This window comes from Pezoporus occidentalis, unplaced genomic scaffold (assembly GCF_034315485.1).
Source record: "Pezoporus occidentalis ecotype Australia unplaced genomic scaffold, CSIRO_AGI_Poc_V1 ctg4, whole genome shotgun sequence".
NCBI lineage: Eukaryota > Metazoa > Chordata > Aves > Psittaciformes > Psittacidae > Pezoporus > Pezoporus occidentalis.
Window position 1 is genome coordinate 16,131,317 of NW_026915724.1, and position 24,265 is coordinate 16,155,581.

The 24,265-nt window shown below is 43.1% G+C and overlaps 1 protein-coding gene across 5 annotated transcripts in view; it reads left to right on the plus strand.

Annotated features, from left to right (window-relative positions):
* KCTD1 (potassium channel tetramerization domain containing 1) overlaps nt 1-24,265 on the plus strand; it is a 101,261-nt gene that overhangs the window by 23,488 nt on the left and 53,508 nt on the right. The window contains exon 1 of one of the 5 annotated variants that reach the window (XM_062632797.1): nt 9,614-9,864. The exons of 1 other annotated variant lie outside the window; for it this stretch is intronic. In XM_062632797.1, coding sequence (XP_062488781.1) covers nt 9,799-9,864 — 66 coding nt within the window. In that variant the 5' untranslated portion in view covers nt 9,614-9,798. Of the gene's footprint in view, nt 1-9,613; nt 9,865-10,116; nt 10,233-10,280; nt 12,291-24,265 lie in introns of those variants that run through there. 3 more of the 5 variants (XM_062632800.1, XM_062632801.1, XM_062632795.1) reach the window with 3 other exon arrangements.

Below are 24,265 nucleotides of genomic sequence, written 5' to 3' on the forward strand. Positions count from 1 at the left end.
GAACATTTACAACATTTTTTGGTTGTTTCATGTCCTTTCCACAAAACAGAGGAATATGAGAGGAATGGTTCTCTCTCTGAGATTAAAATGAAGGGTAAACCTTTCATACAGGCAAGTGCTAACTTGACTACTGCCTATTTAAATAATCATTTGTGTATAGTATTTTGAGAAACTACTCTAGGGCCAGTATTTACCACCTTTCATTAAAAAATGTATTATTACTGATGTATAGGAGATGTATAAGGAGACTTGCCTAATACAAATACCATAGTGCTTATGTTCAAATTGTGACGAAAAATGTTGTTTGTCTTTTCTGAAGCTTTCAGAGGGTGAAAATTCTTCTTACTTATTAATTTAAAATTTTCCTATTGACCAGCTGATAAAAAAAGTAAAGCCACTATAAGCTTGCAGGTATTACTTCATTAATACATCAAAAAATACTGAAAAACTATTGGGTTTAGGTATATTTGCTGTTTTAACAACGGTCACCCAGATCTAGATAAAGCCTAGACAGCCCTTAAGAGAGGAGCACCTTGTCCCTTGCGTTGAGCTTCTGAGCAGGACAGCAAAGGGTGTAGTGGCATTGGTCCATGGCATTAGGGAGAACCTTCACAAAAGGCCAGAGTTTGTGGCCAGAAAGAATGAGGAAATGAAGACTTGATGACTTCCCCAACATGGAGGTGGTTGTGTAGCTTCTGTGTGTTACTGGTACTACTGCTGAGAGCTGAAACTCTCAACATGACTTCCCACCATAGTACCAGGCTTCTTGGACCTCATGGAGCCTAAAAGTCAAGTAAAGAGGTGCCTCTGCAAGGGGAAAACTTGTTGGGTGGCCAAAAAGCCTCTGGGTTTGTATCCTCTGTACAAAAACACTTCAGTAAACTTAGTGAGCAAGAATGATTATAAACATCCTAGGTGGACAGGAAGCCCATGAGCATCCCACAATGTGTTTCTGCCATGATATAGCACCAAGGATCATTTTCCCATAAGATTTTGGATGTGGCCAAAGCCAGGAAGTGCAGCAGGCAGGTTCAAGCAGATTTCTTGTCCAGGGGTGCTAATTAGTGCTAATTAGTACTAATTAGTGCTGCTGACCTCAGTCAGGGACATCAGGATTTTTCTAGTTTACTCAGCAGTGTGTGGGGTTCTCTCTACCTGTCCCTAATTAGCCCAAGCACTAGTGACCAAACAGGAATTCAGAAGACAAAATCCTGTCCCTTCCTGTTTGGGAATGACAAGCTCAGTTAAAGTGATGGGTTAGCAAACTGGATCTAAAACTTCCCTTCAGATACAGTGTCCATTACAAAAACATTACAAATCCAGATACTTTGATCCTTTAGCTTTGCAAACACAGCTCCTGTAATTCTGCCTTTCCACTTCATGTATGACTGAAATTCCTAAGTACTTAAACACCAGCACTTTCTGACAGGATAAAACTAGTTCTTAGAGAATGTTACTAAACATTTTCATTTAAGCCGAGCCCAATATATCTTGTTGAACAAAATAAAAGATTTGAGATTTAGGAACGTCAGTGAAAATGGAGGAATTAAGGTGATTATCTACCTATGATTGGGCACAAGAATCCTGCTGTAACTGCTGAAAATGCAGTGAAATGGTGGGAATTTTCAGTAGAAGTATCCTCAAAGTCACATCTAACTAGTTTTAGAGTAAAAAAAAAGTGGCACTGAATATGTAAAGCACAGAAAGGATGTATTTTCCTTCATTCTTCTATCAGTGCACCAGAAAGACCAAAGGTCAGGCTTTCAGAAGAACACTGTGTTCACTAACCCTAATTTAATTATCTACATAAGCAGCCATGTTTGCAAATGGCTAAGCACCAAACAGCTCCCATGGAAACCATATCAGGTGCAAGCCTGATAAAAGTACTGCTGGCTTAAATACCTATATAACAGGTTTTGAATGCAGCGCCTTTTTAATAATCAGAACAAAGTTACTGGTTCTGAGAACCTGAAGAAATCTGGATACGAATTCCTTGTAGTAGTTCCTTGTGATTCTTTTTTCTAAACACCTTACCAAAGAGGTGGAAAAAATGGCTTGTTGAGGATTTGGATGGTGAATTTTTGACAAAGAAATCTTGAGAGGAAAAGGCTTACCTAGACAAACAAGTCAAGTTAACAGCTTAGTTCTCATAGGCAAGTTTATCTGGGAAATCCCATGAGTGCCAATCACCAGTCTTCAAAACAAGAAGTCTGTCTTAAAAATCACACAGATTTCTTCTTCCTAAAATTACAAAACTGTGGTTCTACACCCAATTTCCAAGTTTTACAGAGCAGTAACTCAAGGTTTCAAACTTGTCTTCCAAACATTAATTTTCAAACCCTCTATTCCAGCATACAGAGGAGGAAAATCCAAACCCACTAAGTATTATGAGACTGTGAGATTTGGCAACCCTGTTATCAAGATGTTTCTGTCAAGGCCAAATTCATAGGAGTGACCTCAAAATAAAGGCCCTATTATCCCTCACCACTCTTCAAACTACTCGTCCCCCAAAAAACTTTGCAATTGGAATAGAATGCAGAGATGTTTGGAAAGAGATTAAATTGTTCACAGCTGCCTGGGAATTAACAAACTTCCTCCTCTTTATGGTGGAATGCAGCATATTTCTGAGCCAGGTGGAGGATACCATGTGAGGCTTTTGTAGGGCCTGGAATTGGCGCTAAGAATGACATTTTCAAGTCTGCACATATATCTGAGTTACCAGAGCTCAATAATAATTTTCTGGCAGATTAGTCCTGCCCTACAGCAGGTTTCTATGATCACTAAAGCCAGAATGAAAGCAATGGGTCTGGATTTCACACTTTATATCCTTCCACACTGAAGGATAATAGGGTGATTTTACAACCTGCTTTTTTCCTTTGGCACCAATCAGCAAGAAGGAGTCTGACAATACACAGGTAAAGAGCAGAGTAAACTGTAGGAACAGGTCCATAACAGGCCAAGTGACACACTCACTCCAAACTTGGTGGAAATTATTCAGAATAACTTGATAAACCTTTGCCAAGATTACTAATGGAGAGATTGTGCACTGCAAATTGCAAATTGCAATTTGCAAAACAACATTGTTCAGTGCCAGGCAAAAGAAGAGCTTACAATTTTTTTCTTGCTTATTTGAACAAAGCTCATGGATCCTAAAAACCAGGGGGTTTACTAGCAAATAACTACTCGCTTGTAATTAAATAATTCAGTCCCTGAACATGCAAAGTGTTGGCTCTGAGGGGTTTTTTAAATGATATTTATTTATTTGATGTGACCTTTAGTTCTGTGAAAAGAAAAAGAATTTTAGCCTTGATCTTCAAAGAACGGAACTTTGAATCAAGCCCAGCTTAATCTTTCATGGATACAGAAAGACAAAGCCATTCAAAGCAAGGGATGGACAAAAAAGTTTTGCAGTTAGGCATTATCAACAGTTGCAGAAGTGTTTGTTTATTTATTTAAATGCCAAACTCTAACAAAATACTAAAGTTTACCAGATGTTAGAAGGTTATTTTTAATACTATAAAAACTCAAGTGAGGTACAGCCGATGCATCCAGTCTTTTTCTCTAAACTTTGTAACCTTTGTAACCTTTGTCTATCTTAGCTCTGAATCACTTACGTTTTTCTACTTTTCCAGGTTTTACCCTGAATAACTTAAAACTGCAGCAAAATACAGGTGCAAACTGCAAAGAGACCTTTCAGGTCTCTTTTACTTCATGTCATCTGGCTTTAAACTTCAAATGAAAGTCCTAACAATATCCTGAAGATTTTCTCCCCACTTTTACCTGAAATCATATACACTAGCAACATTTAGCTCATGAAAGCTTTTGCATAAAGGACCAGTCAAATCAAAAATAGCAAGCAAATTCTCCTTAACTGTTAATATTCCGCCACATGTTCTACCCCTTTTTTCTTTATATGAATCAAATCATGCTCTGATAAAGGATGTGAAGGGGGTTGGGAGTTAACATGCTATAGTTTTTTATTCCTGTAATCTTCTCCCATATGACCTATGAATTTATTCCTTTCTATTCAAATGCTGCTTTACAAATTAGTGTAGTCTGTGATGCAAACCTTATTTAAACAAACAATTTGTGTTTTGATCTCACAGGATAACTAGGGATGCTTTAAGCATCTCACACAATGAGAAGGGAACATGGCATTCTGCTATCAGGGGCAGAAAATATCATGACCAGATAATGTTTGAAAAGAAAATAGGTGCAAAATTTGCACAGGTCAGATTTGCAAACATCACATCAAATAAAGTGAGGGAGAAAGAAGGGGAAGCATACAAAAATGAGAGTTGTGTTTAATTTTAAGTTACTGTTTAGCAACAAAAAGGTGGGTCTAGGTAACAGCCTGAGTAGAGTTCTGACACTGCTTAACAGTATGGTTGCATCCTCTGTGGGCTTCATTTGAACTCACCCAGTTTTAAGTTGCTTAAACTGGGTTTGTGCCAACCCAGCTGAGATAACTCAATTGGGAAAAGAAAATCTAAGCAGACAGGCCATTGGTGCTGGGTTTTTTGCTACATAAATACCTGAAAAGGAATTTCCGAATTCACAATGACATAGACATAATACTGGTAGAAAGGGAGAATAATCGATTTATTTCAGTCACTAAGTCAAAACAAAAATATATTGACAGTGAATTCATGGTATAAAGAGGCTTTAAAGCCACTAGCCGATGGTCAGGGAAAGATTCCCTTCTCCAGGCTGCACTGAAGTGCAGCTGTTATCTTTGTCCCTTGAGGACCCCCAGCTTCGAGAAAAGCCTGGTGTGAACAAGTTTTGTCGGGTGCAAAGCCCTGCCTCTGGCCCTCTAGAAATCACTGCTCAGCATACCTCATGGCAACACAGAAACTTTGGGTCATGCAATGGGGCTGGAAAGGTTAGCAAGAATCTAGACAGTACGGGAACAAGGTGTAAAGTACACTTCTTCAGAGTATCATCCCATTACATTTTTGTTTGTTATATTGTAAGGACTCTTCTTTTTTTTTTCTTGAAGGAATGTTTAAGGAGCCTTCTCACCCAGGCCCTATTGTCATATAACCAGTTATCCCTCCCTGCATTTCTAGATTTCATCCAGCCCAGTGTGACTTCCAGCCTGAACTTCTAGCTCAAAATAGGTACTTATTAGAAGATTATGATGGAAAATAGATTTTCAGGAACTCCATATCCAATACAGCATTAGTTTATGCTCGATTACACATAGTACCAAAAACACTATATAAAGTGAGAACTTGTACTTATGCAGACCTATAATACCTATAAACAAGGCTTTGTGGTTACAAGAGATCTCTCTTTAGAGGTTCCTTGCTTGAGTTACTGGCTTGGTCCTTCTAAATTTCCCTCACCTCAATGAAGAATTTATGGGCTCAGTTGAAAAGGACTAAAAACTAACCTAAGTCATCAGCCTGGATGGAAAATGCTCTTAGTCTCCACGGAGAATAAACATTATGCCACTAACATGCTGGATTGCTTGGTGTCAGTAGTTCATAGAAGTAGCCAGGCAACTGATAGAGCAACTCTAACCAGTTACTGCTGTGCCCTGCAAGCCAGCCAATTTGTTTCAAGTGCCCTCATCACCACAAAAGCAAAGACAAACATAAACTGAAACACTAATATATAGCATTAATATTTCTCCTGGCAACTTACCTCCAGCACATTCTAAAAGACCCTTAAAACCTTTACGCAGTGCAATGCAATTTATTACCTGCCTCTCTTGAAGCTGTCTGACAACATAGCTCTTCTTTATTTTTGGAAGCAAAAATGCTCCATCAGCTTGACACCGAAAATAACGATGATTCACGAAGCCTTGACTTTTAATTTGCCAAGCACTAAACACGTGCTTTCATTCAAAGATGATGACTCAGGTTTTCTCTGGTTTGTCTTGAAAAAGGAGCAATCGGGAGACAAATTGTGGCCTCAGCAGCAGAAATACTGCTTTTGTAAAAGGAAAAGGAAAAAAAAAGCAGACAAGTGAAAATGGCAAATACGCGTGGGGGAAAAAGTACGAGCATATGTCGGAAGTGTGCTTTCAATTGGCAACGTGGAGCTTCGTGAGGGGGCTGGTTTGATCCTGCCTTCACGTTTCACGACATGTCAATAGTAGCTGGCGCTTTGATATGCACAACTACTACTAACGTTTCATAATATGACAATCTAAGAGGTGAAATAGCTTTTGTATTTTAAATTCATTCAGAACAGCTGCAACTTAGCACTGATGGATACATCATAGCTTTCCTAAATCAACATCTCTTTTCTTGAGTTATATAAAGCTGTTTCATTGTCATGCAGACAAGAGACACTAGTCTAAAACCAGAAAAGTTTAGGATAAAAGATTTAAAACCTATTATAGCACATTATATGTCAGCATCAGCTGTCTCTGGTATCAAAAAAGTAATGAAACAACCAGAAATATCATATACACAAGTAAAAGAGTAAAATAAAAATGCAATTAACATTTTCAAGTGACAGTCATAAACACTAAAAAAGCTTATCTCAAAGCCGCATGTTTCTGGGTGGGAGAAGGATATTTAGGACATGCTTTTTCCCTAAGTGAATTTTCCAAGAGTCCCAAGTGTTATTTGCCTTCTAGTTCTCTAGCGTCAGTATGCATTTCTCATACCAATTTCTGCATAGTCTGCCTCTACAGTGGAAATATCTTGTGTTTAGAAAACATACTAACATGTTTTAAGAAATGTTTATTGCATTTAAACTAAAATTGTACATGGAGAAAAAGCTATTTTCCTAAAAAGATGCTGCGTGGTCAGCCTTGGGGTTAACCAACAAGCTCGCTTTAAGCACTGTTTTTAAAAATCTTTCCTAGATGCTTAGACTGGATTCTGGTATGCATGAGCCCAACAGATTTTCTTTGTTTCTTGGTTTTGGGGGGATATTCCAGTTTAGTTCCTAGTGAAGCTTCATCATGAAACACCTACCAAGAAACACCAAACCAGGAAGGGTTAGGTGGCTGTAAGTGAAATAACCACCTGCAGAGATCACAGGACAAGCAGTCTGTGTTAGTCTGAAGGAGAATAAGGCTGTGTGGAGCTTTAGCACAATAGTCAGATTGTACAGGTGCGTAGCTCTAGCAAGCTCTCTCCTTGCCAGGAGCAAGACCAGGGGTAAGGAGAAGAGTAGCTGAAAAAAGAAGTAAGGAAATGCCTGAAACTACTTGTTAATGTGGTTACAAGCCTTTATTGTAAACCAACTGACTCATGGAGAAGGTTTTTAGGGTTTGCTTTTCAACCTGGCATGCTGATTCTGTGGCATATGAACTGATCTCCATGCATACACAAAGAAGGATAATCCAGTCTAGAGCTGCAACCCTAGCAGGGCAGGTGCATTATTAGTGTTCTGTGGGTATTACATCTTCTTTACTGGTAGCAGTAATAAAACGTATTCTCTAAATGTGGACAGGACCTATATGAGAATCAGCCTCAAACCTTGAGTCCTAGGGGAGAATGCTGTCTGTGCCTGCATGGAGCTCTCAACAGGATAAAACTCCGATTAGTGACGTGGAGGGTGGAATGGATGTAAGTTTAATGTTATTATGCCAAGTTGGATTAGAAAACCTTGTGCAACTCTGGCGTTTTTTTTTTTTGAATGTAGTTTGATTACCTCGTCTACCTTGAAAATTTGAACAATAGGATTTAAAAGTCTGGAATACACTGACTAAGCTAAATCTTATCTTCAGGAATGTAGACAGATAAGTTAACATATAAATGTGATTAACTTACATATGTATACGTACACATACACACACATATATACATATAGGTTAGACAGGTATATAGCATATGTGGGTGTCTGCCCAATTATGAGCATCTGCAGCATTCTAAACACCTCACTTTTTACTCTCTGAATTCCCCCTGGCTGCTGAGGTGCTTCCAAATGATGTGTGTAATATGGATGATCCGTATACATTTTTCCCCTTCAACCTTACTGCAAGTTCTTTATGTCCTTTATACTTACTACTAGTATACTGGGCTCCATATTCATCTCCAAGTCTGTCATCATAGTTCACCTCCTATAATCAGGAAATGGTGATTAAATGAACATCCAAGTACAGAAGCTGTCAACCTGGTGTTCATCTCTTTTAAAGGTAAAAAAAAAAAAAAGCACAACCAAATATTCAATTGCCTTTTGCACTCATGGGGCTCTGAAAAGCTCTTCTTTAAAAAAAAAAAGGAAAGCGGCTTCATCTGTTTTAGGACAGGATTGAGATCAAAGGTTAATGACAGTCATGTCATTTTTAGCGTTTGTGGGAACAGTAAAGGAAAAAAATCTCAGTGTAAGAGGTGTATGCCCTGCAGTTCTTTGTCTTCTAGGGTAGGATGCTAAAGCTCCTAAAAGGAGCTTGTCTGAAGCTTGTCTGATTTTAACCATAACAAGGTCTTGCTGCATTTAGCTATCTGTTCAACGTGCGGTCCATCTCATTGAAGGGCTTTGAGACTTTGTTTCAGGATTGGGTTGCAGATAGCGTATGACAAGAAAAAAAAACAAAACCAACACAACAAACAAACAAACAAAACAAAACAAAAAAACACCAAACAAAACAAAACAAACAAAAAAAAAAACAACCAAAAAACCACACCAAAACCCCGTTGTTTATATCCTCTTTGTGTGCACAGGAAAAAAAATCCCCAAACACTCTAGAATATAGATATATGCCAGGGAACATAACCTGCTGTCAAACTACAGAGTGAGCACAACTACTTTAGTGCATGTGATAACTTTGACCTCCGTGTAATTATTCGAAGCTTACATCAATTTAACAGTGCCGGGTTTCTTTTCAATTATTCTCTGGGAGTGGCAGGCTCTCTTCCCGGAGCTCTTATTTATTTCGAATTGGCTAATTTGCTCAACAATTTGCACATCCCGTTTTCGGGATCACACGTTTGCCCGGACGGCGAGGGCTGGAGCTGCCCCGGACGCCCCGTCCGCGGCCACCGGCCTCCTCCTGGGATGGGGAAGAAGGGAGGCAGCCCCGGGGCTCGGCGCTGCTCGGTACCGGCACCGAGCTTTCCCCAAACGTAACCACCACGGCTGGGCATCGAGCAATTGCCTACGGATGAGTAAGCAGCAAATGTGGCAACTCGGGCCAGCAGCTCTGCAATTAAGGCTATAATTTCAGGTGTAGCCAGTAGTCGTAATGAATATTTATTTCAAGGTACCAAATAAAAGAAATCGTCTGGCGAGGCTGTATAGGCAGGTTTATGGGGATAGTTTGGTTTGTGTAGTGTGGGTACTACCTGGTCGGGAGCAGCTTCGTTCCGTCCCGGGTGGGACAGGCTCCCACGGCCGCAGGGCTTGTGTCCCTGAGCCCAGCAAAGGACCCTTCCCAGGGAAGGAAGGGTAAGGCAGTGCACAGCGAGGCGGCTGGCTGCGGTACCGCTGGGTACGGCTTCCCCAGGGCAGAGCCGAGCGGGGAGCTCGGAATCGGCGGAAGCCCCCGAGGGGCAGCCTCGCTGGGTCCAGCGGCTCCATACCCCGTGCGCTCTACTGCGGTTGCTGAAGTCCTCTCGGGTTTTGCCCTGTTGCTGAAGGGGATAGCTGAAGAAGCAGCTGGGCTTCCTGGGAAGCAGCGGGGGGGGGGGGTGGAGGGAGGGGGGCGAGGGCCCTCAGGCTGCCTGGAAGTCTGCAGCCCCAGTAAGCCAGAAGCTAGCCCGGGGCGTCCGCTAGCCCGCGGGTCCTTATTACTCCTTCCCTGCGACCAACATCGCCGCGTGTCCCGCAAGCCAAGCGAGCGCCGCGGCTCCCACCCGGCTCTTCCCGGGAGGATTGCAAGTCGCACGGATGCAAAACCCCGAGGGTCCGTCTCCACCTGAGCCCCTCGACCGAAATCCAGGCGCCCGGCTAAAGGTGCGAGGTTGGTCGGGGCCGGCGCCCAGGCAGCATCCCGTCGAGGGCAGGGACAAGATTTTTGGGTGGATTTTTTTTTTTCTTTTTTTTTATTTTTTTCTGGTTTGTTTCTAAGTTGCTGTGCAGTGGGGAGTGCCGACCTCCATCCCAGCTGCTTGGTGGCGGTCCGCCCCTTCTGAAAGAGCTGCTCCACATAGAGAGTGCTTATTATATGTTTTTTTTTTTCGGGGATGGGGAGGCGGGACGGGCGCTGGGGGTGGGGGGGACCATCGGGTCAGGGCGAACGCCCTAGCCCGGCGGTTCTTCATCACCCCCGGCGCTCATCACCGTTGCTCGACGGGACGGACCCGAGGTGAGCGGCGGGCGCGGTAAGTACCGCTCCCTTTCCCGCGGTACCCCTTCAGCCTCCTCCCCATTCATCCTCAACCCCTCCCGCCCCTTCCCCGCCGCCGCCACTGAGAGCGCGGCCCCTTTAAGAGCCCGGCTTTGCCTCCCGGTAGCTGAAGGTCATTAAAACACAAAAGCGCTCCAGCGCTGCGGTCCAATATAGCGCATGCGCCCTGCCCGAGGACTGGCAGGGAGACGGCAATATGGCGAGAATGCCTGGCAGCGGCGGCGGCGGCGGAGAGTGGAGCGGCGGAGGGGGAGGCGGACGCGGACGCGGCGGCGGGAACAATGCCGGGGATCGGCCGCCCGGCCGCGGCGTCGCCCCCCGACCGCACCGCTACTGCAGCGCCGGCGAGGAGGAGGAGGGCGAGGAGGAGGATGAAATCCAGGAGGTGCAGATAACGGGGGACGAGGAGGAGGAGGACGGAGCCGATGGGGGGCTGCTGCTGGACGAGGAGGAGGAAGAGGAGATGGGTCTGGAGTGGGACGGCGAGGAGGAGACGGAGCCGCTGCCGTCCGCCCCGGGCCGTACGCCGGGCGGCGGCGGCAGCGGCGTCGGGGCGGCCCCGGGGGGAGCCGCAGCGGCTGCCCCGGGGGGCGGCGGTGGCCCCGGGGGGGCGGCGGAGGACGCGGAGCTGGAGGCGGCCCTGCTTCTGCAGCGGCCGGAGCGGGCGCGGCTGAGCGAGAACACGCGGTTGGCCACCCGCTATGCGGTGCGCATCTTCCGCGAGTACCTGAGCGAGAAGGCGCAGAGCCCCGACTTCGAGACGATGGACAAGGGGGCGCTCTGCCGGGTCCTGCGGTCCTTCTACGCCGAGGCGCGCTCCAAGAGCGGACAGCTTTACTCCAAGTCCTCCCTCATCAGCATCCGCAGCTCCCTCAACCGCTACCTCAATGAGCCACCCTACTGCCGCACCCTCGACCTCACCAAGGACCCCGAGCTCCGTGCCGCCAACCTCACCCTGGCTGCTGTCATCCGCAAGCTGGAGGAACAGGGTGCTGGGCCGGTGGTGCAGAAGCAGGCCATCACCCGCGCCGATCTCCGCAAGCTCTACACTTGCAGCGTCTTCAGCACCCAGAGCCCCTTTGGGCTCCTCAACAAGGTCTGGTTTGAGACCTGCATGTACTTCTGCACCCGGGGCAGGGAGAACCAGCGGGAGCTGGAGGAGGACTCCTTTGGGCTGGCTGTAGATGAGGATGGACGCAAGTTTGTCTATTTCAAGGCATTGGGGCCCTACCACAAGTCACGCTCATCCTCCTGGAGCAAAAAGCGGGCGGAGAGCAGCGACGAGGAGAACCTGCCCCGCATGTATGAGACTGGCACCGAGTTCTGCCCCTATGCTAGCTTTGTCAAGTACCTCTCCAAGCGCAACCCCCTCTGCAAGGCCTTCTTCCAGCGCCCACGAGACCACTGCAGTGAGGGTGACATCACTTGGTACGAGAACAAGGCCATTGGCAAGAATCTCTTGGGCACCCGCATGCAGATGCTCTCCAAAGCAGCCAAGCTCTCTAAGACCTACACTAACCACTGTATTGGTGCAGTCTCCATTGCCACCCTAAACAGCATCGCCGGTATCGGCACAAAGCTGGGGGGACTGCAGCCGCCGCACCACCAACCCCCTCCCCACCACCACCACCACCTCCTCCATCACCCCGCTGGCGGGGGCTGCTACACCCCTGCCTCTCTCAACGGTGGACCACGGCCCCGGCCACCTGCTGCCAACCCCTACGTGCTGCCCAAAGACAGTGATGCCGCACCAGTGAAGGCAGAAGCGGCTGCGGTGGCCCCAGTTAAGCGGGCGCTCTACGAGGCAGTGTTCCCAGCAGGGGCTGCGGCTGGTGGTGATGCCTGTGGGCCCTCTGCCTCCCCTAAAAGACTCTGCCGCCGCCCCGCTGAGCCCCTGGATGCTGCCGCGCCTGCCGTGGTGGTGGTCTCAGTGAAACACGACCCCCTGCCTCACCTCCTCCCCGAAGCCAATGGGCACAGAAGCACCACTTCACCCACAGTAGTTTCACCTGCTATTGTTTCCCCCACACAGGTAACCGAAAAAAAAAAGAAAAAAAGGAGGAAAAAAAAAAAAAAGGTGGCAATGGCAACCCTGTACCCTGTCCCACACAGGCCTCACAGCACCCCATCTTGCTTCCCATCTTACCCAAGGCTGGCTACCAACGTACACCACCAGCCCTGGGTGGCTGTCGCTGTTCAGGCACCCAAGGAGCCCAGATGCAAGTTACCCAACTTCCTTGCCCCACAAATTCCTCTGGTCCGGTGTCTGCTCGCTGCATGGGTCAGACTCAAGAGGTGCCTTGGTGCTGCTATGGTCCCTGTTGGCAGCAGCACCAACAACTCAGCGCTGTGGGCTCCCCCTTTACCTCCTTATTTTTTCTTTCCCCCTTTTTTTCTTTCTCTTTTTTTGCGGGAGATGCGAGTTATGAAAGTGGGGCCAAAACAGTAGATAAGGGCATCAGGTATCATTAGTGTGTGTGGTGTTCTTGATGTGCTAATGAACTATTTGAATAACCTCAAATGCAGGAAACGGCTGGGAGAATACTCAATTACACACTAGTAATGAGGGTGTAATTTTAAACTTCAGAAGTTAACAAGAGGGTTAATACAGCAATTGCATTAATCTTGTATTTGTTTATTTAAAATAGCTCTGTTTCCTGGCAGTGATCTTCTTTTTCCCCATTTTTTTCAAGTAAGGCAAATTGGCTTTAGTTGCATTAGTTACTGTACTGGTGAAATACATAGTAAGAGCACAATTGAACAGGTTTAGGTTCAGCTTCACTGTGGAACGAGCCCAAGTTCATTAGATGTGTTTCATTGAGGTGAAGGTCTTGTCAGGAGCGCCGTTGAGCTGTGCCATAATGCGTGCGTTGTGAACCCCCTCTGCCGTGTGTCACACGTGCTGGTGCCTGCTCCCTATCCCCTCCAAAAGTACTTTCGGATGTTTGGGAGCTGAAGCTAAATTACTTCAATTAAAGACTCACACCTCTGCAATTGGCTTGAAGTTTGGAAGTCATTCTAACTAAATCTATAAAGTGTATGCGGTTATGTTGTGCCCCATAAAATACCGTGTTTCAAGCAAGAAGTTTACTGCTGGCTGCCCTACATGATTACAAAACCCCTCTGACATTCTTGTGTCGAGTAATAACAGGGATTGCAGCCGTCAGCCGGAGAGCGCGGTGCTGGGCGAGCGCAGGTATATGACATGCCTGAGCTGTTTCCCAAGTGGAAATACCAGTTCTGGACAGACTGACCCTTTCAAAGAGTTTGCCAGCTAATCAACCAGCCTGAAGGCTAATTGGGGAGGGAAGAGGGAGGGAGAGCGGGGCTTCCAGTGAATGCCTGCATAAGCATCTATGTTCTTTAAAGTACCTGTGACCTCTCCTTCTAGCAGGGTTGGTTGTTTTTTTCCTTTGGACCACTTCAGTGGAGTGCTGTAGTTTGATCTCCCGCTGTGTGTATCTGGTGTCTCTGAATGGCTTAGAGGCTTGATTATGTGCAGATAATGTTTTTGTTCTAGCTCATTATTTCAGGTATAAGCTAATGCTGTTCGCTGTGTTTAACCCTGGACTCCTCTCTCCCTCGCTTTTAATGACCTTGAAAGTAATTTTGAAACTTCAAACGTAGTTTAGCTCTTTCAGAGCAGCAGCACGTGTGAGCATGGGAAGGGGAGCAGGGATCTGGGCAGAACAGTTCTGATCCAGTTAGCTGTAATGGAGTACGCGTGTCTTTAACCTGTTAAATGAGGTGATTCGGTACCTTCAGTCATCAGGCTGGAGAGCTTGACCTCCACCCACAGATCTCTTCACACTTTCGTAAAGCTTAGGTGAGGAGAAATCCAGCTGCTGTACTGTTGCAAGGCTGTGATTCCTACATGAAGCATTCAGTGCTGTAGTTCTCATTAGTGGTGGGCTATAGGGAGAAAGGGAGAAATATCTAAAATAGATTATAGACTGCACAGGCATGTGCTGTTTTCTTGAGCACATCAAGAAAGAAAATGAGCAATCAGCAAGGATACCAGACAGTGTGGTTTTTTTTTTCCCTCAGTAATTACATGGAAATGTTCATCTCCATTCACAGTTTAATGAGCTAAACAGGCTGCCCAGCCACTTTTGTAGCTGAATCTTTCCTTTGCTACATAACTCGTTAATTTAAGTCTTTAGGAGAAGGAAAAGTGTCTTTTTTAATTGCCAATTCTTCTCATGTCAATTTTAACTTATGCACTTCTGGGAGGTGACAAAATGAAAAAATACTGGCTGTGGAATAGATTTCCTTGGGAGAATGTTAATGATAAACTTTTTCTCCCTAGCTACCTTTTATAATAGTTAGGCTAATAGAGGTCCAGGGCATTTCCTGGGGAAATTAATGGCTGGCTGGGGTTAATGGCCCAAGGCATTGCCTCAAGCCATCAACTCTCCCAGCCAGTCATTAATCCCCAGGAAATGCCCTGGTCCTCAATCGTTATTGCTTAATTATAGACAAAGACTTTCCAGGCCTCTCATCAAGTAACATGACACTAAATTCAGCTGTTGACAAATATTACAGATTCCTTGAAAGCATGAAGGTCATAAGCCTGTGGTTTATTGGTCATCTTTGTAATTATTCTTCTAGGGGATGGATTCTGCTGCCCTCGTGGACTTGTGCAATACTGTGATGAAAAAGTGGTGGAGTGATGAGTGGGTTTCTCAGCATCTTTCTACTGTGTGCATGCATGCTCTTTTTTTTTTTCATAGCATTAAGCAAGGTATAGAAAAGGTTAAACAAAAGCACTAAATGGAATGAATGTCTTCTGTGTTCACTGACTACAAACTTTTAAGTGTAAGAATCTGAGCCAGGATGTTAATTTTATGTTTTTCTGTTGTGGTTGCTCCTGTCTTCTGTTTTAGCCCCAAGATGTCTTTTCAATGCTGGATTTGTAGGAACCTCCTCCAGAGCTAGGGAAAGGTACATTAAACCTTCCTCCTGATCCAATTATTGCTTTAGGTTGCAGCCTCGAGAGCAGCATTTATGGAGTGTATTTTAAGCATACAGCACTGTGCCATCATGGCACAACTTTTTTTTCAGTACTTATTTGCTCTGAAGTGTAGCAATTTTCCTGCCACTGACAACAGTACTTCAACTCAAGTTGATGACAGAGGGATGTAATTTGGCTATTGTTCATCTCTCGTGTTACTGAAAGATGAACAATAGCTGAAATTTAAGCTTTTGATGCTACAATGTGGTGGTAGCTGTTGAGATTTATAGATCTGGTACTCACTGAACTTACTACAGTAGTAATACCCCAAAATAGATCTAGGAAATAGATTGGCTTCTGCCATAGGTGAAGAGAGGTGTGTGTCGTTGAAAATGCTTCTTTTATATTGGTTCTGTAACTCAGTTGGGTTTCTCTTGGCTGCTTGTGGAGAGTTTCTTCAGCTATTAAGGTATCTACCAAATGCTCAGTGATTAAAACATAAGCCATGTGCATTTGTCTTGGCTGTTCTGGGGAATCCTTAAACATTTTTTTACTCCTGCTTTAAATTGGGTGCTGTCCTTTTTGTTTTCTTTTGATCTGGCACATGTCTCTTCATTGCTTTATGTTCTCTTTGAAGTGTTTACTTTGACCAGAACCGTAAATCCAGTTCTGACTGCAGGTTTTGCAAAAGAAGGCAGAAGAGTAGCACATGCCGAATATGAGGAGGTAGCAGGTACAACTGAGAGCAAATCAATAAATGATTCTATCTCTTTTTAGTCCTTTTTTTTTGTTGATTTTTTTTTTTTTTTTAATGTGGATAAGAATTTTTCTGTTTGATCTTTGATCTAGGAACACCCTGCACTTCCATAAGATAGCCACAAAAAAGGCTTCTGTTACGTACAAATATTTGTAGTACTCTGACCAGAATCATCACTAGGTGCTTTCCGAGTGTGGGGCCGGGTGGAGGTCGGATTGCCCGTCAGACTGCTTCAGGGAAGGGTGCTTAGGATGCTTAGGACAGTGGTGTTAGGATGCTGGGCTTTACTTCTAGGCAGGTAATAGATGGGGCAATATCCCTATCTTAAGGCTATTTAGACTGATGACTGCTAAGTACCGTGTTAGTTCTTGTGGCAGGACTGCTGTTGATCAGGTTTCAGAGGTTAGTCCTGGCTGCCCTACTGCCTAGTTAGTGCCATCCTCTTTGATTAATGGGTTATCCCAGGTTGCAAGAAAATCAGGGATTTGCTTGATGTCTTTTTTAAAAGAAATGCTGTGGTTAAAATCTTAAATGTTGAGGGTTAAAGTAACTTTAACCTACAGTTAAAGAAACTTTATCTGCCTTGAAGGCTAGTTTGTTTCTTGGTTGTTGTTTGTGGTTTTTTAATGGGAAGATTTTAATCTTCTCCTAAGTTACAGATTTGGAAAGTGACTGTAGAAGGGACCTGGTATACCTGGTAGTCATCAAAATTGCTCTGAAATCCTCAGGAGGCAGGGAATAGTGTAGCAGGCGTTGTCAAATATAGTCCCCAAGCGCAGCTTTCTTACCAGTCTCCATAGTGAAACACGTGAATCTGGACTATCGCACTCTTTAGTGGAAGTCTGTTGTTTGCAACTGAGTGCTTCTAAAGATTGTTCAACAGAGATGGAGATTTTTTGAAGACAGTAAGTTATCACAGGCTGTGGTCCTTATAAGTAACATGAGGTTTGGTAGACATGTGAGTGTTTCCCAAGATGAGTACAGGAAAAGCAGGATAGAGAATTAGGTTTAGGGACCTTGTATACAGATTTGAGGGCAGTATATGCCCCGAAAGGAATGCAGGGAACTGCTTTTACGTTCCTAGACTGAAGTTGGTCCATTTGTGGTTCAGCTATCAGAGATGGAGTTGATTTGAGGTAACTCAGGATGGTATTTTACAGATGATCTGAGAATGGTGTTTCGATACAAGTGTTTAGAATTGTGGTTGTGGAGTTTAAAGTCAAATACTTGTCTTTATATGTCCTTGTAGTTGCATTGGCACAGTATATTGGAGTTATTAAACTTTGTAACTATTTCAGATGGTGATTTTCTCCCCCTATCACTTTAGTTTTAAGAATATTTTTACTTTTAGAAATTAGACTCCTTTTATTTGGTTAAATCACATGAGATGAGTCGGAGAACTTGCTTGGTCCAGCCTTCAGTGATGGTTAGAATGCAAGAGGTGATCTGTTTTGTGTAACTCAAACGAAGATGACCTTTTTAGTACAATTAGGAGGAAAAATCCAGTATGACTGAAGCGCTGCTGTATCTTAACACTTTAAAAATTCTATAGACTCTGAAATGACTATATTTGTACTCTTCCTCTGTGCACATCAAAGATAAAATGCACAAACTTAAAGGTAGCAGAGAGCTTTTTTTAATTTTTTTTTTTTATTTTTATTTTTAACCAAAAAGTTTTCTGTGATTATCCTGTAAAAAGATTTCCCATTGCCCACTGCTCTCCTTCTAGAGAGCAAGAGATCAGAAACCTGTTCAGTCTAATTGGTGAGTCTGTATGACAGTGAGCTGCCTTATTTCGTGTATGGTGTAGAAATAAATGAGTGCTTAAACCCTTTGAAACACAGCACTACTGCAAAAGCCATAGGCTGTAATTAAATTGAATGTGGGGTTGTATTGTCTTGTGCCCTTGGCTATAAACTTGATAACAGACCATGGTACACCCACTATTGTGTTAGAAGCTGGAACCTAATTAGTGATGTTGTAGATTTTCAGTCACTTTCGAAGCCCTTCTGTTCGTCTTTTTCCCCGTGTCCTTTCTTTCTTATTATTTTGCTTTTCTGTTTCTGAAGCAATAAGCGCACCCTTCTTTTCAGAAGGAAATCATTAAGGGCATGTAGCCAAATATGTATGTGCAAGATAATTTTTTATCGTATTTTGGATTCAAGGGACAAGTGTTGGTAACTGCATTTTATCTGATGTGGAAGAGATTTATTAGTGTTATGATAGTAAAAATATATAATCGTGTTTCCAGGGAATGCTTTCTAAGTCTCTTCCAGGCACTTGAAGGGAGAGTGAGGAAGGGATGGGAACTTCTAATAATACCTTGATCTAAACGTAACATTGGAAGACATAGGAATTAATTCTGTTCTGGTTGTTTTTTTGAGGATTATCCACAAGGAAAAATGGCTCTTCCAGGCTTTTAGAAATTCATGTGCTTTTGCACTCAGCCAGTTTCAGTTATTTGATCTGAAAACCTTATAACTTGCTAAGAATTTAATCCCTAATGAGGGCAAGTGCCTTCCACATGTTCTTATTTCCATTTTTAGTTTGGGAAATAATCAAAGTTGTAGTGCACAGATGCAGTATATGCATTTCCAGTAACTTCATATTTACTTGATATTCTTACCTATTGTATACATCTGTACACTTCTATAGTTAGGACAGATCACTTCAATTAAATTGAAACTGAGTGGAATTTTTAAGCTCTGTTCACTTTACCAATGTGTGCAAGCATTGTTTTCACTGTATGCGTAGGGCTTATCTACTCCATATGACACAGTCCTGTTCATAGATACTTGAGTTAGCACATCCTTGGGACTTCTGACTTACTTCTTGTACTAACATGGGAGGTGCACTACGCTGATGTGGCTTACAGTGTTTCTGGTACTTAAAATGGGTAATGTAACCTGGATAATGTGTTATGTACCTTTTGGCAAGGAGTAATCACTTGTCTTCAAACATTGGCATTGAGAGTGTGAAACTGATGCTTCTTGTGTAATGCTCTCATGGTTTTCCATTGGGGAACAGCAGGTGTCCAGGAAGACAAAGCTGATGCAATCTACAGGGAGGAATGGACTATAAATCCATTGGTGAAGCTTCCCCAAGGTGGGGGTAGGAGTGAAGGCTTGAATGTAGCTCATGGGGGTAGGTGCTCTTCAAGTAACGTAGGCTGGACCACTTGTCCTTGCAAAAGGAGGAGGGCAAAAATCTCTTTATGGGAGGTGAGGCACAAGGATAAATTTTGGCTTTCCTTCTGTTTTCTTATCCCAAAGATCTTGTGAAGGTGCTGGGGTGATTTCTGATTTGGCCTGACCTCTAGCGCAGTGTTTAATTTCACTCTTTCCTCCTTAAATTGCCCAGGAACTAGGTCAGATGATGCTGTTATTTGTTTTAGTTTGCTTTGCAGTATGAGAAGTGGGAAGAAGAGGAGGCTGTGTAGTTGAAATTCGTGTGCTTGATAGCTCTAATAAAGAGGCCACAGCTCTCAAGCTTCCCTGCAATTTGGCGCCTATGTATACTGTTACTACTTTTAATCTGTCAGAAACATAATGCATAAATGAATGATTTCCCTAAAACACCACTTTATTTTAAGCTTCTCTCTCTTTTTTTTAATGTCTATTTATGTTTAAAATTAAGGATTGCTCAATAAATTTCAAGAGCAATTTCTCTACATCCTTCAGCTGAATCCTGAGCTTTTACTCTCTGCAATGATATATATATATATATATAGCTGCTTCTTTCACTACTGTTTATTTTCTCCATATATTTCTAGTAGGCTTCAAAAGCAGCAGGGAGAGGTTGGGCTGAAGTAAGGGCAGCATCCTGTCTGGTGCTTTGGCCTTCAGTTAGTAAGGTTCGGTATTGGCATCCTGAGTTCTTCCTCTGGTCAGGGTTATTGGCTGCGAAGCCTGTGCTTCCTTTGCCAGCGTGAGCTCCTGTTTTATGGGTGAGGAGTTTGCAGTGCACCCAAAGGAGCAGCACTGAAACACTTGGGTGCAAGAGGAAATCATCAGTGGTTAATTACCAAACACCCTCTGGCTTAAAGCTCCCCTGGAGAAGCAGCAGCGGAAGCATGTGGTGTGTTTGGCTGACACAGGAGCGGGAGCATGGGCTGTGTGGGTTTAGCATGGAAGAGAAGGGGAAATCCACTCACGTTGCCCTCCTCACCTCAATTCTACTTGGTTTGAGATGTTTTCTCCTTGTGCCTCAAGTGTGGGGAGGAGGAGAGATGAAGGTGAAGTGGGCTTAAATAGCTTCCTTCCTCCCTTCTTACAAGGGCTGGCTGTTACCTATGACATGCCTGATATGGCTGTTACCTATGACATGCCTGATATTCCTTCCCTCATATTGAAATTGCCTCATTCAGAAGTATGCAAGTCATCTGAAGTGCTGTAATTAACCCATCTAGTTTTGATGCCAAATTAGGAGAACTAACTGTGAGAGTGAGGTTGACAAGTTGGAAAATGTAAATGGGAGCACAGTGGCTGTAGCAGACAAACCTATGGCTGTAGTACGAACGATGTGTGAATGTCAGATGCCTCTCTGGGAGTTTCCCAGTGTTTCTAATAGTGTTATGACTAGTAGCACTCACATAAAGGATGCCTGTGTGCTCTTCCTCATCATCTCAGATATGATGGCTGCAGTTGTTTATCACAGGAGTTAGCTAGAAAATTATTACAGACCAAGTTTGTGGTTACTGGGAGGTGATGATTTGTATGGGCTTTTATATAGCTTATCAGCGCTAGTTTCCATCTTGGGTTTAGAAAACATGTCTTTTTCCTGTCATCATAACACTGGTTTCTGGAAGCTCTCCCTAGGCCATTGTAAGACCAGATTCATGCTTCTTCTCCGTTCTTTCAAATGCCTTTGTCTGGGGATGGAGAAATAATAAGATGCTCTAAACATGTGGGTTTTGGCAAATAACCAGTCCATAAGGAGCTGTTTAGCCCTTTGGTATATTTTAATACTTTATCTTGTCTCTTAAATTGGTAATGCTTAAGTGTCTATTTTGCTGATTATTTTTATTGGAAAATACAGTTTCTCTGGGGGGAAAAAAAAAACAAACATAACAAACACCTCTCTTTATCTGGAAATGCACACTAATCAGTGACTGACAAACATGGGAGTGAAAAAGTGACTGTTCATGGGGGCAAAATGGAGAATGCAAAGCTCTGTGGTCCATGAAACCATGTGAGGGGAACTTAAGTTCTCTGGAACTGACAGATTTTGGTAGGAATATGATTTCTTTCCAGCACGAACACTTGAAAAAGTGATATTCCTCAGCAGGGATGAAAATGCAAATCCATTTGACTCTGTCTTTTCTACCCAAGTACTGTTTGAAAATAATATAGGCAGAGTTGGACTAACACAGTTACAGTGTCAGACTCAAAATTAAGTGCTGCAGAATTGTCTTTTTGAAGCTGTTGCCAATCCAAAACAGTAACAGTTGCAGTTTGACTTTTTTATATATATATTTTTTTTCTTTTTTTAGAAAAGCAGTAACAGCTTTAATGTCCTTTCATAACTTTGTAGTTTTGCCTTCCTTTTGGGGTATTTGATGCACTTCCAAAGCAGCCTTATTCCTAGTTTTCTCTTTAGAAGTTTTTGCAAGTTACCTTTTTTTGGGTGTATTTTTAATGTCATATTTTTGAAATGTACCTGCATTTGTTAGTGGGTTTCAAGTAAAACATTATGAGGTTTTTTGGCATCTTCCAAGTAGGACCTGAACACAAATGTTTTGTCTGAAAGTACTTTCAGATACAAACTGTTCCCTTCAGTTTTAGGCATTGAAAAGTATCAAAAGTAAGGAATTTAAAAAAAGAGTAAGGAAACCCAGGTTCATTGAAACTAGGAAGTACAAATGTGTCAAAATGGGTATTGAGTTTAAAATGTGCAGTGACTCAATACTAAATATAGTATTAATTTAGAAGCTAATGCATTGTAGTGGTATATGGAAGTAGCACTACACTACTGTGTAAATGGTAAATGTATCCCCATGGTACAAAGGAGGATAATTCAATGCTCTTTTTTTAAAGTTTTCTCTGGTAATTCATTTGGGAAAAGATTCCTTACGCCTGTGCTGAAGTGGAATAATGTTAACCAGTTAGTTTTCCTCAGTACAGTATATTCACTTCCAGCTGCTCATAGGTATATTCAGGATCATGAACGTAATAGTAGGCTAGATTTGCAGTACAGGATAATGATATGGTAGTAACTGTTGCAGTCACGTAAAACATATGGCATGCACTTCCAGAAGCTTATATGCTTTGGTTGTTGAGAGATATCAAAGTGTCAGGTCAAATACATATCTTTCCAGGAAAACATATACTAGCTGGTAAATATTTTCGTTTGGTTTTGTTTGTTTTTAGATTTCACAAGGCCTGTGTCCAAATTTTTGCTAAAAAAGCAAAACATGCTTCTTCCCTCTGCTCCTTCCTGTGCTTGGTAGCTTAGCTGAATACTCTAACTTACTGAGGCATTTCTGTTTCTGTAAAGTGCTGGACTGATTCCACTGGACACTTCTTTTGCTACAGGGGTATGATGCTACAGGTGTTAGTTGCTGTGAGATGCTCTGGTGTGGTGATGTTCTGACATTCTTCAGTGCAGATTTTCAGTGACAGAGCTTCAGCTACCCAGCTGCCCTCACCTTCACAGCAGTGGTCCCTTGCTCGACATCTGGGATGGCAGAATCCTCTGTGCCCCCATCCTGCCTGTGGGGAGCTGGTGCAGGCTCCTCCAGCACAAATGAGCAGGGACCACTGCAGGGATGCTGTGTACTGCTGCTGACAGCCTGTGACTCTGCGCTCCTGAGGATTCTCTTTAACATTACTGACAGTGATCCAAAATAGCTGTTACCTCTTTTATCTCAAAGGACTAGACTTTTAGGAGGGGAGGAGAGCAGAGATGAGCCTGCCAGCTTATCTGGAGGTTAGAGAGCAAGGGTTAAATAACTGCCAGCAGGATTTTGAAGGCAGAACATAGGGATTTTGTGAGAAGAAAAAGATCTAGAAGTAAGTTGAAATGGAAAAGAAGGGGGAGAGGGAATGCAGGGTGAGGAAATGATACAAACTATCTTGTAGCACATCAGCTTGGAAACTAGTTCTGTATACCAGTGTGCTTCTGCTGGGTTAGTTTAATGGATTCAAGGGGTAGGAAATAATGCTTCTGTTTGGAGAGGAGCTAAAATTGGAGGAAGAAATTAGGATTTAATAAAATAACAACCAAACTTTCTTTCCTAATGCTAAATAACAAATATAGTAGGTGCACTGAAGCAAGCTTTGATCAAGGAGAAGATGGATCCAGAGAGCTGGTAAAGAGGAATTATGCATTTTTCTCTTTAAAGTAGAAATGCTATAGGAAAACGTAAAAGAACAGTGAAGGGGTAGGGAGCAAGTTTTGGTTTTCTTCAACCTTAAAGTTACTTAAAAGAAAATGACATGAGTATGACAAATACATGATATTATTGTCTCTTATGGAGATTAAAATATAAAAAATTTCCTTTAACCTTAAGAAATGTGACATTTAAACCAGTGGTTTCCTATAGCATTTTGTGTCAGAGTAAGCATTGGTTCTTGGGTATGTATCCCAGAAGAAATCCACTATTGAGTGTTGTGGTAAAATGTCCTATAAGCATTGTGTTTGGTTTTATGCCTAATGGACAATAACCTAGTTTTCTCAGGCTGTTTGAAATACCCTTTGTAAATTGTAGTGTCTGGATCAACTTCTGATTCACATCTTAATAGAACTCAGTGAGGAAGTTAGGAAAACATGTTTTTGATCAAAGTGCTGTATAAACTAGTCATCTATTCCATTAATCTTTAAGACAGTTCATAAAATTCCTGAGAAGAACCCTGGTGGGTTCTTGCTTCGTCCCTCCTGGATGCCAAACGGAGCAGGAGCAGCTCCACTGCATGATGGGAGGGTATGTGCAAAGTTTAAGGAGTCTAGAGGAGGGGAGACAGTGAGAGAGTCTTGTTTTTTCCATGTTTGTCTGACTAGCAGTTTCCTAGTGGAATACATGTATTGTTGAATTAGTTCCACGAATAGCTGTCTGCACCCAGAATGACTTGTGTATACTAGTTCTAGTCTGTGTATATTAATGCCTGTATTTTTGTTGTGTCAGTTCATGTTATACATGAGAACCTTAAATGCCTCAATGGTGTGCTTGATCAAAACGTTTTGGGGTTTTTTTTTCCCTAAGAAAACCAATGTAAGGTGATAACTCTGAAGTGAGGAGTTTCTCGTTGGTTCTGGTGGTAGATGGATGGATGCTAGCTTTCAGCAACCCATTCTTGAG